Source organism: Primulina tabacum, chromosome 2 (genome assembly GCF_025594145.1).
Source record: "Primulina tabacum isolate GXHZ01 chromosome 2, ASM2559414v2, whole genome shotgun sequence".
In the NCBI taxonomy this organism is placed as follows: Eukaryota; Viridiplantae; Streptophyta; class Magnoliopsida; order Lamiales; family Gesneriaceae; genus Primulina; species Primulina tabacum.
In genome coordinates, this window is record NC_134551.1 from 8,996,749 (window position 1) to 9,011,474 (window position 14,726).

The following is a 14,726-nucleotide window of genomic DNA, read 5'->3' on the forward strand; positions in this document are numbered from 1 at the left end:
GCTGGACCTGAAATGATACAGGAAATGAACGATAAGGTTCAGTTGATTCGGCAGCGGATGAAAGCTGCTCAGGATCGTCAAACGAGTTATGTGAACAAACGAAGACGACCCTTGGAATTCCAGAAAGGTGACAGAGTGTTTTTGAAAATATCTCCCTTTAGAGGCACTGTTCGATTTGGCATGCGAGGGGAATTATCTCCTCGATATGTTGGTCCATACGAGATTCTTGATCGAGTTGGTGATCTTACGTATCGATTGGCATTGCCACCAGCTCTATCTGCTATTCATGATGTGTTTCATGTTTCTATGTTGAGGAAATATGAACCAGATCCATCGCATGTGCTTGCACCTGATGAGGTTGAATTGGATCCTTCTCTTTCCTATGTTGAACAACCTGTTCGCATTATGGATCGAAAGGAGAAGATATTGCGAAATAAATCGATTACGTTGGTTCGAGTACAATGGACACGACATGGTGTGGAAGAGTCGACGTGGGAATTGGAGAGCAAGATGCGAGATTCATATCCGCATTTATTTGATTCTATTCCACCTGTTCCATTGTATTCAATGTATGATGATCCATTTACTGATTTTAGTTTTGATATGTACTATAACTGGTGACATATTATATGTTTGCCAATGTTATGTATATAGAGATGTTTGAGATTTCGAGGACGAAATCTTTTAAGAGGGGGAGAAATGTAAGGACCGTGTATCGTATTATCGTAAATCTTATGTGATTATCGATAATTATGAAATTGTAATGTGATTATGTAATTGATGTATATCATGACAATGGAATTGAGAAAATGAATATTGAATATGAATTGACGTTGTAAGAGCTCGATTGGAGAAGCCGGACGCCAATATAGTACAAAATCAAATGTTTGTACAGAACGTGTGGCGCCCGGGCGGTAGAAAATGACCGCCCGAGCGCCAGGGTAGAATTTGTTAATGTTCGGGCAGAACGTTCTGCGCCCGAGCGGTAACTTTTGACCGCCCGAGCGCGGCACAAATCATACTCGGGGGCAGAACATCTCGCACTCGGGCGCGAGAATTCTACCGCCCGAGCGCGGTATCGGTGGAGATAAGAATGAGTTCCTTTCTTCTCTTTCCTTCATTGTTTATTCGATAACTTCAAGAGAGCAAACGAGATTTCGATTTTCTTTCGTCCGAATCGACTTCGAAACGCTGTCTAAACGCGAAACCAAATATATATTCGGAATCGTCGCGTCGAGGGCGTCTGACTGAGGTAATTTTCTTCTGGTTCCAGCAGCTTGAAATATCAAAGTGCTGGAATAGCATGTATTTGAAGTTGAATTTCCTATATGTAGTAGAATAACCAACAATAAACTCATATTCGAAGTCGGAATTGAATTATGATATGATTATGATTTGATATGAATTTTTGAAGTTTCAAAAGATATTTGAAACTCATATTAATAATTTTGGATTATGTTATTGATTGGAATGAGTATGTTATTGATGTAGATAAAGTATTATACCAATATCTTCAGGCAACATCAACTGGAAACGAAGAACTGAGGTATGTTGCGATCGGGTAACATACGACAGGTATCTGTATTATATGATATATGTTGGATTGATTTGACTGATTGGATTGAGAATACGTGTCTATATGCCTTAATTGTTGAGTTTATGTGGCATACATGACATTGAGATTTGAATATCGATGTATAAAATAAATGTTTTGTTAACACACATCGTTTGATGTATACATCGATACATGACATGCACGTTGAGCTATGATCCTTGGATACCCTGATATGATTTGATTGGATTCTGGGGTTTGTGAACACAATGCTATGTTTGGTATTATATGACCCTTAAAGACATAGACATTTGTGGCCCCGATGATTGGATATGAGATTTGGGATTTGATGGCGTTTTGTCGACGCTATCACACGAGTATCCCTTATTGAAGCCGGTGTGCCAGCTCGAGCATTGATTTGATAGCGATTCGTTTGATTCTGACATGTGCTCAGTGAATGGGCATTTGACCTGATATCTCCACGACATACATGCATTGCATACCATATATCATTGTTTAGATATATGTGTAATATATAATTGGTTGTTCCATACGGAGCTTTGCTAACCCCAAGGGGGGCTGTTGTTGTCTTTGTGTGTGGACAATGGCAGGTACTCCAGGATATCAGGAGACCGGAGAGGGTACTTCTGAAGGGAGCCACAGCTTGGGCTGAGGTTTTATGTTTATGTCTTGTTCCCAGTATATATGTATATATATCTATATATCGGGGCATGTCCCGAGGATATGAATTGTTCGTATATGATTGGGTTTGATTATATGTGGGCATGTTTATGATGTGAGATGAAATACTATATTTAGTATTCAAATAAAATGATTTGGGCTCATTGTAAAGAAAATTTTAAACCCGTTTTCTGCTGTAATTAGTTAACCCTAATCAAAGTGCATTGTAATAACGATTAGGAGCTAAGGGCCCCACAGATTTTCACGGTCTTTGAATTGTAAGAAGCTTGAAAACCCCATCGACATCTAACAGTAGATGATGTGTTTTTGCACCGTGGTTTCCACAAAGTATGTGTGCTTTCAAGAACATTATACTCACGTCTGGCAACTCTGACGGAGTAATCTTTCACATATACAATAAAATTATTTTTTTCCTTAAATCATGTTTTACAGATAACTCTATTTTCTCCGGGTTATAATAGCTAGATCGCAAATAAGAAGATAGACCAATAGAATCAAGAAGCTCATCCCCTAATACTTTATCAAAAATGATGGTATCTCAGATGTGCTTGGCATAAATGGTGCGACTTTTCTCTATAATGTGGCACGAGATGGCTCAGGTGATAACGTCCTCTCATCAGGAAATGCACGCATATTATATTCTCTATCATCATTTATCTCATCTTCTTCATTATCATGTTCTTCTCCAGATTCATCGTATGACATATCCGGTTCAGTATCATTTCTGAAAGGATCATCATTATTGTCTCCATCATCTGAAGAATGAGCCTCTGTATCAACTGCATGATCAATTGGATCCCAACCTGCTCCAACTTTTTCGGCCCAAACTAGTGTTTTATTATGCAAACATGTGGGATTTTCTTCGGACGAGCAGATGATATATCGATCTCACATTTCACTTTCATGCTCCAAATGTATATTGCTTAATCCTCCAGTGACATGTCGAATATATGACGTCGGCTCATGAAAAGCCTCGTACATAGAAGTACCGGGTAGGTTATTGAAACCATCTTCTGAAATGTGTGGAATGTATGATTCAAGTTCATGTCCCTCGACATCATGGTTATTCGGTTCTGTTTCCACATACAAATGCAACATCTGCATATTTTGACATTGCGTTACAAACTTAAAAACTTCTTCATCGACAATGTTTATATGTACTTCATTCTAATTTGATTTCTCCATGAATAAATATTTCCTTGACAATTGATAATAAACTTCATTGGATCGATATTCAGCTTCTTACTCACAATCTCAATTAGTTCCCACAAACTAATAAATAATAATACTCTAATCGGTCTCACATGTGATCTACTATTTTCGACCGAGATGTTTCCGATAATAATATCACCACCAAAATATAAAGAGCATTCAGATTATATTCATGAAACTAATTGAAAATATAGAATAGTGTGTTTAAATTTAAAGAAAAAAAAAAGGTGGAAGTGTAAAGAAATAAAATATGGAATCGAAAAACCGAGATTAAATTTGAAAAGAACTCGAAATCTTTATAATAAACGAGGGAAAATTTTAAAATCATAGTCAATTGAATCAAGAAAATCCAAGAATCGTGTTGCAGTGTTGGTGGCCAAAGGCAGCGTCCGCTGCAGTGTGCAGACATGTAGTTGCAGGTTCGACTCGGAGCGAACCCGGCCCGTAGTCAGGTCTAGCTCTACTGCAAATTTATGTAACATGTTATAGTAAAAACTCTGTAATATTCGATAAATCGATAACATCTTTAAGATAATTTTTTGTTGATCCCGACTTAGACCAATTTGCTAAATTAATAATTTCGATATACAATAAGAAAATAATTTTTACATTTTCATAAAATTATGTCTCATCAATATCACAAATTAATAATTCTTTAAATCACATTCATAACTAGGACAATATAGTAAAATATGATTCTCTCATTGTTAGTTTTTCATGAAATTTAATTATATTGTTATTTTTGTTTATACGATAATTTTTTTTTGATTAGTCAATACAATTAATATTATTTAATTATAAAGAACAATGAATATCACTTGTTTTTTTTATAAATATATAATAAATTTTTATATATTATTTCAATAAATATGATACACTTGATGAAACACAAATTTTTTATGTAATTAAATTTAATTTTGTTGAATAAAAAAACACTCTTTAAAATAATAAATTATTAATTTATCAATTAATTCATGATTCCAACATTATTGATGTATAGAAGTTTTATAGTATGTATTTATTTGTTTTAACTTATAATATGCTTCATTTTAAATGTGATTTTTGTAATGAAAATTTATGTTGTTTTTACAAAAATTTCTTAATTTCTATTACAACCAATAGGTGGTGTCTAGTGAATTCCCGTGCTCCAAGCTAGTATTAAAATGTGTCATTTATCAATATAAAAAAGAAAAAGAAAACATCTGAAGTAGTTTTCTACTTGAATCATATTCAACGGAGTTAACATAGAAACGGAATTTTTTAAAAAAACTAAATAAAATAAAACAACAATATTTCAAAACTCTGTTCCTCAACTGTAAATATTAGAAGAAGAAGATGGTCACTTGTGTCTTGAATTAATGTAAGCAGCAATAAGAGAGTCGATATTGCCATTTAAAATTGCTTGCAACCGGGGAACTTGGATACCGGATTTCAGATCGTGTACCATTTTGTTCGGTTGAAACACATATCGACGAGTTTCTTGAGTACTCCACACATCAAGAATGGCGCCTTTTTCTATGTTTTTTACGTCGGTTAATCCTTGGTTTCTCAGAAGAACGAGAAGTTTAGCTTTCAAGCGATCAAGGGCCTTGATCTTATTAGCAAATCGACTCCTTTCACCTGTAAAATGAAAGAGAATTATATATCAGCCGTTTTCCCAGTTGTTATAATGCTCAAGATTTTGCCTTGGAGAATCCAAGAATTTTGATCCTCTTATCTTGATTTTTCAAACCGGGAGATCCAAGGGGATCCTGATACATATGGATACAAATGGTCCAATGAAAGCAAGAATTTCCAGGAAGATTTGGAAGAGAGCGACTGAATATATATTGGATAAACAAAACTATTATTTTATGAGAAACAGTAAGGTTTTCTTTAAAAAACTGCCAAAAAAGTAGCTTTTACATTAAACTACAAGAAGTAAATAGCAGAACACGAGCATATGAAAAAAGATACAATAATGTATTCCGAATGGCAGCACTAACCTGTGGATTCAACTTCCAAACCTGTAGGAATGTGACGAATGTTAACTGCTGATGAAGGCACACTTAAATCATCCTTCTTATATGATGGGTACGAAACAAGTACATCTTCATCGTCAATAAACATGTCAGGAGATGATTCAAGGAATAGGGGAATCACATCCACAGATGCCAAGGTAGCCTGCTAAGCATTTGCAGGGGAAAAAAGCTATAAGCCCGAGACCAACTGTGACTTAATCGTTCACCGTGACTTCAAGTTGATAAAATACCAATTTTGTGAGTGGAACAAGTTGGCATTTATGAAACAGAGAAATACTTTACTAAGTCATTAAATGAAGGTCATAGGATGGAAGTCCAGCATAAAGCTGAACCAGGAGTAAACTGCTGCATGAATTTTGGACAAAATGCATACCTCACCATGAATAGTTTTGTTCCCAGTTTCATGATTTCGGATCATAGAGTGGATGCCTCTTTCCCCTGATAGATAGCCAAAAGCAAACTTGAATTCCAACTCGATGGTAGCAGACCTGACACCAACTTTATTTGAAGGAAATTTCTCAACTATTCGGGCTATATGGCCCTGCCTTTGAGCCCATTTCATGTACATTTGGGTTAGCTGTCCTGCCCATATCTGGATAAAGTGAACAACCATTATGAACATACTCGAAGAAAAATGAAATAGATTATCAAAGGAAACCATTTGATGGATCCTCAACAGAATAGCAGTAGCTCCCAAATATATTGATTTAGTATGTGTTCAAAGGTGGATAAAGGCCCAAGAGACTGGAGTAAATATATTGAAAGGAAACAGTAAAGGAAAGTCACACAATAAGTCGAAAACCTTACCCGATTTGAACAACCCAATAACAAAATTGTCTTTTTTTCTTGTAAATACTCGGTTTCAATCATGAGATGTTTAATACACACACAGATATATATATACTGCACCAATACTACTAAAACACCCTCAATACTCCTTGAGGTCGTGCCCCCCTGTTTGACTGTACAAACTCTATCATGGAACCAACCCCACACTTCAATCAAACATTAGACAAAAAGACTGAGGCAAATGCAAGCTATAACTAACATTTATTACGGAATCGATGATAGCTACAAAACCCATAGCCTGCAAGGTCAGAGGTGTTCTGAAAAAGTGAGTATAACTGATTAATCGCTCCAAGTGTCAACCTTGCAAGAACAGAAAGAGAACGAAAAATTCAAAATATCCTATCTAATCAGTTGCAGAGGCATTATCAAACAAAGAAAGTTGGATACATGCAATCATGAGTTAACTTCTAAATAATCAACTTCAAAAACAAATGGAGGTCTCCAATCTATCCTTTTTACTTAGAATCTTTGATCAAGTGTAAAAGAATCAAACAACATGGTCCCTCTTGAACTGCCTATCAAAAACTCCCACAATCTCATTGACATCCATATTTTAAGAAAGAAAGAGAAATCTCAAACCTCAGAGTATACATCTCCACATCTAGATTCAACAGTGATGCATGCTCCCTCCGTGTCATATGGCTCTTTGAGAAGCCCAGACATCTCATAATTATCCATAATCTTCTTGACATCTAATGAAGCTCTGTATGCTTGCCTGAAAAGTGCATAACTTATAGAATCCGTCTCTGCTAGCTCTGTTATAAGTTTAGCTTCCTCAGCCTACATCATACAGCCGACAAGTGAAACCAATGACCTTCAGTTCTAAATATTAACTGAAGGTCTTGAAAGAAAAACAAGCCAACAGTAAGTACACGAAGTCGACAGCCATAAAACTTCGAAGATAGGGTCGTGCAAGTCTTTAAAAAGAGTTTTTTTCCCCCGTAAAAATGCTTTCAAACATAATACTGATTTTTGGCTGGCTTTTGCAACTTCTAAGAGGACTAAAAAATCTGATGTCAAAAAATAAAAAAGATAACTTTTCGTGTCAGGCTCAATTTTCTTTTGAAAAAGTACTTTTGAAGTACATACCCAAACAGAGAATTCATTTTGGATTTGTTTTAAAAAAATTAAGCTAAGAACTTTGCTTCCAAACTCACAAGAGAATTCTTTATTATTCCATGAATTAGTGAGCTATTTATAATTTATAGAAGGATTTATTTTCGTTTACCTTATATTTAATGTCCCTGAGTGCATCAACCACCTTGACACTATCAGCCAGTTTGATCAGAATCTCATTTGATTTACCAATGTCATCCCACAAATCATAGTCACGAACAACTTCTTCCTGATTAACACATTTTGCTTCTTCAACTTCCAAGGCTGTGGGTGCTAACATCTCCGCACGGAGGACTGAATCTTCTATTCTCTTCCTCAAAGAAAACATACCTTCTTGAAACAAAACCAACATTGTTAATTTTCTTATATAAACAGATAATAGGTGATAATCAACAAAGTTATGAGTTGGAGCAAATCAAGGATAGCTAGCGTTGATATTTTTGTTTGTTTGCATATTTATATGTCCATGTATTTCAGAGGATTAGAAAATCATAAGAACCTTACACTTCTCTTTTTTTTTAATCCTCAGCAGAAATGAGAGAAACCGCCATCATTTACTTTCCAATTTGAATTTAAGTGTGCCAATAACAAATGATTTATCGTCTCCTGAGATTTCAATAGTGCTGTGAGATTGTTTCCTCAGCTATCCTTAAACCACTTTCTTTAACATGTTTTTTACTAAGACTTTGAAAACTGAATATATGGAACCCCGAGATCCACCCAGCAGACTAAAAATATGGATATTGGTGACGAGTGACCATCGGCCTTGTTCTAGGAGATTGTTTAACTTCAACAATGAGAAAGATGAGGATCGGTTAGGTAACTATAAAAGCTAGCCATATGATAAACAAATCATGTCAATTCTTGATTTCTTTAAGGAATCCATTACCGAAACAATTTAAATCTGAATTTTACCCACTCAAATCTGAAAAGGAATCACAAGTATTCGAAATCATAGTTTACTAGCAACAAGTCATGCACATATAGTAGACTTAATCCAAGTAATACAAAAAAATCATATCGCAAATATAATTCATCTCCATGGAAGCCAAAATTCTAACTCATGATCTCCCATATCCAGGGGTGGACACATTATAGATTTGTAGTTAAAATTATGTCAATAATGTAACTTCGTCACATATTCCGTACTCCTGATTTCTGGAATGTGAATTATTTTCCTTGTAAGAATTCTCATATCGAAACTCGTTGAGCACTAACCAACACTCAAATGAAGAATGCTTTATATTGTTCGTCGAAAAGATTGCACTAAAACAAGTTTCTCCTACTGCAATTGCAGACTCGAGCTGTCACAGAAAGAAACACGACACACATTTCAAAGACAACTTAAAGAAAAAGATCGAACTGAGTTCTTTGAAAAACTTGCTCTTGGCGTCATCGAACGATTCTTGAGAAGCCCGCAAAGCACTGGAGCTGAAATTCGGTGAAGTGTGAATTTTGGGATAATTTGAGGAACTCCGAGAACTCTTGAGCTGAATTTCATTCAATAATCCAGCAGACATCCGAGTGTACAAAGATTCAGCCGCCATTTCATCAAGTAAATGGGTTTTTGTCAATGAGAAGATTGGCGGCCGGGATGAACCTTGAAATTAGGAGCAAAGAAGTTGAAACCTGTGAGTGGCGCCAGGCCCCGGCACGTCCCTCTATTCTTTACCGTACCATCTTTTTTAAGGTGGAGAAGAGGTTGGTATTTCGGATAAAGGAGTGAAAAAAGATTTTTAAGAACTATTTTTATGATCCAACTGGAGTTGAACTAAACTCCAATTCCAAGGTATTTCCAGATATTGAGAGAATTGGCAGACATAAAAACAAGAGAATTGGACACGAGAGATATGGGCAAATGATCCATACGATCTAGCATCTATCTGGAATGAATAACTCGTATCATTGCCAAAATTGCCAACAGGGACCCATAGTCAACATATATTGCTCATTGCTTATATCTCAATTACCGTAAATGGGCTACATCTACAACTGTTTTTCAGATGGATAAAAAATGACGTGGTCTGTATGATTAGTGGATTATCGCAAATGGTGATATGCAAAGCTAAGGTCGTAACCTCAAAAAAAAGCACCGTCGACTGGTTTAAGGTAAGCAAATGAGGAGTAAAATACAAAGCAAGAAACGTTTGAACTAAATGACCTCTTTTTCATATAATTTCTTTCAAGACTACGAACATCTTGTACATATTTCAACACTTCGTTGGTGAAAAACTAAAACAAGGGACGTCAGAACATTAATAGGACTTAAATACAAAGAGTTGCAACCTCGCTTTTTATACAGAAAGTTACATGAAACAAAGATGGCTTCTGTTAAGCAAGCTGCAAAGTACTACAACCTAAACACTTTAGCGAGGCTGCTGAATGGATCGAGGGCTGTATTTCGGGCTAACATGCTTGGCTGGTTTTTCCCAGTACTTCATTGGCTCCCTCGGGGACTTGAGGCCTCTCTCTTTGGGCACGCCGATGGTCTTCACAAGCGCCTCCGAATTTGAAATGGAACCTAACAATCCATTCACAAACAATAAGATGTATGTCCTAAATTTTGACGAGCGTAAGCAAAGCATTTACTTTTTGTAGACATAAAAATCATTCTCCTTTAGCTAGGTATATCCCCGAATTCTATCATAAACTAAAAAAAGAACAAAGAGGAGAAAAACAAACCCCTCAACCTAATGACATGAATTCTTCAAAAACAGTTTCTCATCCAAAGCACTCAAGGTCGCACAAAAACAATGTTTCAGCATATATGACAAGTGTTAACAAACCATCCTAACCTTTTGTTTTAAATTTAAATATTTAATAAGATCGAACTTAAATCAACCTGCGAAGCAGGATTAGTTAATAAATTTACCAAAATAAGTACTTCTTTAAAAATTGAAAATGCCACAAAATTTCAACAAGTCCGCAGCTGTGCATAATGGGAAAATTACAACTTTAGTCCAAATATCAATTAAACCAGACAAACATGGTACATGAAAAGATCAAGTGCTGATAAAGACCATACAATGTTTCATTAGTTGTGGTCATTCAAGGGAAAAGTAGTATACCATTTTCAGACACCCCCTTAATCGCCTTGTTCCCATGACCAGACTCGGCAAATTGGAGAAATTCCTCAAATTGCGCTTCCATGTTTAATATATCTTCATCCACACCCAGGTCAATGGAATCGGGCAACAATTCAATGACATCATCCCCAACGAAACCATCATTCTCAGCGAAAACATCTTCTCCTTGGTGTTGACCGATCCAGTAGTCATGGAACCAAGTCGATGTCTTTACAAGATTCCACCACTCTGGTGAGAAATCCTCCACTTGCCGCACAGCGGCTGGGATGAAAGGCTGCGCATTTGGATTGAGTGTTGACCTTCTTCCAGATACTAAAGCCATGCTCGCTAATATGATAAAACCAAAAATATTAATGATTTTAGTATAGTAAAACTGATAATTAACGCTTGAAATTTAAAAGTTCGGTGACAAAACTTTCATACAAATAAAAGTTCACCATCGTAGCATAAAACAGAAATGGCGCAACCAATTTGTGCAAGTAAAATCTAAGCCTTCAATCTCAAGAGGCAAACAAAGATAACGCATGTTTCTTTTTCTCACGGCCCGAACAAAGCGAGATCAAGTGTAAAAGATAGGTGGATAAGAAATCTGCAGAAATTAAACCATCTCTTCCTCATGACCGAGACCAGATTCCAGAATTAATTTTGAAGAATTTCGTTCAAAATAGTTAGATTCGGAAAGACTAGCGACAGAAATTCTGAATCTTAACTGCTATTTTGTAATTTCACTTCATACAAGTCAACAAAGAAAATCAAGCATCCAAATATCATAAAACCTACGGATCAAATCCCAATTTCGATATTCCGATAACAATTTACTCAGGATCAGCGAAAAAGTGACCTAATTCAAATCAAAACCACTCATTTCAAACAAGAAATCTTCAGATCTTCCCAAAAAAAGACGAAATCAAAAAATCAAAATCCATAACTCAAATAATTCGAGAAATCAATCGATCAAACTTTGAAATACGTTAGCGGAAATTTGGAGAAGACCGAGTCTACCAGACGTACCCTCGGTAAAATATCAAATATGACGAGGAGTTTTGCAGTACACGTAAAGATCAATGACTCGTTCCGAGTAAAAGTTGGAGGCTATTTATAGGCCAAATGAAACCGAGCCTGTGAGATCGGCGTTCAGAATCTAAGGCTTGGAAAATGACCGAACCTGCGCCATGATTGACCTCCCAGAAATCACTCGAGAATTTTAGGCTCCGGTGACGGGGCTGTGGTTTAAACTTTAAATTGTTACGTGAGTTAATATTTAAATGATGATTAAAATATAAATATAAAAAATAGTGAAAGATTATATTTTAATATTAATTTATGAATTTAAAAATAAATAAAAAAAGATAAAAAAAAGGACCAAAATAGCAAGTGAATTTACAACTTAATGATCAGGAAACAAAGACTATGTCTGTTAAGCTACATATCACTTACATTAAAGTTTTAACATTTTATTAATATATATAATAATTATTAAAATAGATCATTACACTAAAAATTAATTACTCTAAAAGTCTCAAATTTAATAATACAATATAGATATTTTTAAAAAGTTACTACAACATTATGTCCCCACTCCCCCCATAACATAATTTTGTGCAATTATTAATTGATTAAAGACAGAAAGATACTGATTTATGCATGTTATATATATTCATATATGGAGTATTTAGTATTTGCTCGCAGGGATGGGCGTTGGGTCAGGTTTCACGAGTTCAGGTAGTTCGGGTACCCGATATTTTCTACATATTATATATCCATCTTGTAGGTACATCAAAGATTAACAATTTCTTTGTATCTCTTTTCGATCTCAATACATTTACAAAATCATTTATACCTTGCTGGTAAGTTTCGGACATACCTCACTGCTCCTCTAATTCAAAAGATAGTTAAAAAATTTTGTCTTTCCCTTTCAAACCATACTGCACAATAAGGTTACAATATGTACAATACATCATATATGTAAATATTTCCCTTATAAGATATCTGTTTTCCAATTGTCAAACTTTTTTTGCAAATATGCTATTGCACCATCATTTGACGAGGCATTATCAACTGCGATGGTAAATATTTTATCAATTCTCCAATCAAGTAAACTTTTCAACTGCTTTACCCATATCATCATTCTTATGTCCAGAAATCGGACAAAAATTCAAAATTCTCTTTTGCAAAGTCCATTCATTATCAATGAAATGAGCAGTTAGACACATAAAATTCACTTTTTGTATTAATGTCCATGTGTTTGTAGTTATACAAATTTTTGGACCATATTATTTCATAAAAGATATCAACTGCACTTTTTCATTCATGTACAAATTATAAACATCATTGGTTGTTGTCCTTTGAGATGGAATGCTAAACATTGGACATGCAATTGACATGAAGTGTCTAAACCTTTGTTCTCAACTGTTTTGAAAGGAAGTTTATTGACAATGAACCAATAACTTAGTGCTTCTCTTAATTTGTTCTGATCAAATTTCCAAGTACCAATTTGCGCTTTTTTCTGATCATCTTTTGATAATTGAAAAGAAATCTGATCTTGATTAGTTGCAACTTCATGAGATTTTTTTTACAAGAAGCAAAGTGATTCTGTAAAGGTCGAGTCCCATGTATTTTTGGATCTGCCATAATCTCTCTACAACAATATTTGCACCTACCGTTTTGCACCTTGTCACTTTCACAATATAATTTTTCAAAGTGTTCCCAATATTGTGATCTAGATGTAATAACTTCCTAGCTCTCTTTTTAGACTCTGATTTCACTTCATCTTTATCACCATCATGATCTAAATCTTCCACAAAATCACAGTCATTATTCTTGTTCTCATCAACATTACCAGCTTCTTCCATTTAATTATCTATTAAGGCATAAATTTCAGAAATCCAAATGCTCAAACAGAAATCAAAATTATTCAAACAAAAATCCAAATATCTTTTCTGAAATCCAAATGAAAACAGAAATCCAAATTATTCAATAAGCAAAAAGGGAGGCATGATTTATGGCAGTGAAAGAATCAGCCTTCAACTGAGAATTACCTTGTGCTTTTAGAGTGAGAGAAGAAAATTGAAGTCTATAGAATTAGGGATTTAATGCTTGCAACTCAAGCTTGTATAATTAGCGAGAGCCGACTGTCGAGGCCCGATAGTGCTTGCTCCTTGTAGCCTGTAGACGAGAAGAGACCCATAAACGTAGAGTGAGGGAAGACAGTATAATTAAGGATTTACTTTTTATTCCCTAATTTAAAATATAAAATATTATGTGTGTATATATAAATATATATATAATTTATATTAAAAATATATAAAAATCGGTACTCGATATTTTTTTCGGGTAGTATTCGAGACTAACCCGAAAATTATATTTTGGGTTTGGGTATCTAACGGATCATAATTTTGTGATAAATAACCGACCTGATCGGGTAATAACTGATCGGGTCGTGTACCCGATACCCAATCACAAACTCCCACCCCTATTTGATCGGAAAGAAAAAATGCATATTTTTCTTTTTTAATGATCAATTACAAATTTTTCATTTCAACACAAAAATATAAATCACTATCAAAATGAAATATTAATTATAATATTTTTTAGTGTTTTGCTATCTTGTCAATTTAAGTATTTTGGCATTTATTTCGAATGAAAATTTCTAATAATACACATTCATTTCATTTTCTAAAAAGTATAAGTTGGTATCTAGTAGCCCAAAATTATGATTGGCTCAAGTTCTGAAAGTCTAGTCTCGAAAGCACAGTTTCCAGAGCCCATGAAGAAATCAGTTGGCCTGCACGATTGGAGGAGTTGGTCCACGACTCATGATCACAAATCTTGGAAGGTGGCTGGAACTGCTCGTAAGAGTTAGAACAAAAACTGAAAAAAAAGATCATGAAGAAGTCCATACACAACTCATCAATCAACTTCTACAAAAATGACAGCAAAAAAAAAATAATCTCGACAAATTTCTTCAAGTTCATCGATTTAGTTCGATAATTTCAAGTTTTCAATAGCTTAATTTTATTAGCATGTTCCTTCAAATTTTTTTATTCTAGTTGTGAAATGTTGAATCAATTCAAGATGACAGAATTAAATTTGTTGTCGTTCATGAGTTTCCTTTAATTCTCTGATTCAATTTCTTAGTTTTGTGGCTTACATATGGATTTATTACAAACAACCGATTCAGGATCCACG

At 34.8% G+C, this 14,726-nt stretch overlaps 2 protein-coding genes across 5 annotated transcripts; both read right to left on the bottom strand.

Annotated features, from left to right (window-relative positions):
* Positions 1-4,657: 4,657 nt before the first annotated feature.
* Positions 4,658-9,183, bottom strand: LOC142529658 (peptide chain release factor PrfB3, chloroplastic). 4 transcript variants are annotated; one of them, XM_075635254.1, is made up of 6 exons: positions 8,816-9,183; positions 7,565-7,785; positions 6,916-7,116; positions 5,861-6,079; positions 5,452-5,632; positions 4,658-5,086 (listed from the first exon to the last, which is right to left on the bottom strand). In XM_075635254.1, exons 1-6 carry the CDS (start codon positions 8,997-8,999, stop codon positions 4,806-4,808), a joined length of 1,287 nt encoding a protein of 428 aa, XP_075491369.1. In that variant the 5' UTR covers positions 9,000-9,183; the 3' UTR covers positions 4,658-4,805. The 4 variants fall into 4 exon arrangements, with proteins under 4 accessions (XP_075491369.1, XP_075491377.1, XP_075491385.1 ...); XM_075635262.1 differs by having other exon boundaries at positions 7,565-7,782; positions 8,816-9,181; XM_075635270.1 differs by having other exon boundaries at positions 5,452-5,629; positions 8,816-9,181.
* Positions 9,184-9,598: 415 nt separating this feature from the next.
* On the bottom strand, positions 9,599-11,739 carry LOC142529679 (protein EARLY RESPONSIVE TO DEHYDRATION 15). The gene is made up of 3 exons (XM_075635291.1): positions 11,550-11,739; positions 10,521-10,865; positions 9,599-9,973 (listed from the first exon to the last, which is right to left on the bottom strand). Exons 2-3 carry the CDS (start codon positions 10,858-10,860, stop codon positions 9,819-9,821), a joined length of 495 nt encoding a protein of 164 aa, XP_075491406.1. The 5' UTR covers positions 10,861-10,865; positions 11,550-11,739; the 3' UTR covers positions 9,599-9,818.
* Between the last annotated feature and the right edge of the window lie 2,987 nt (positions 11,740-14,726).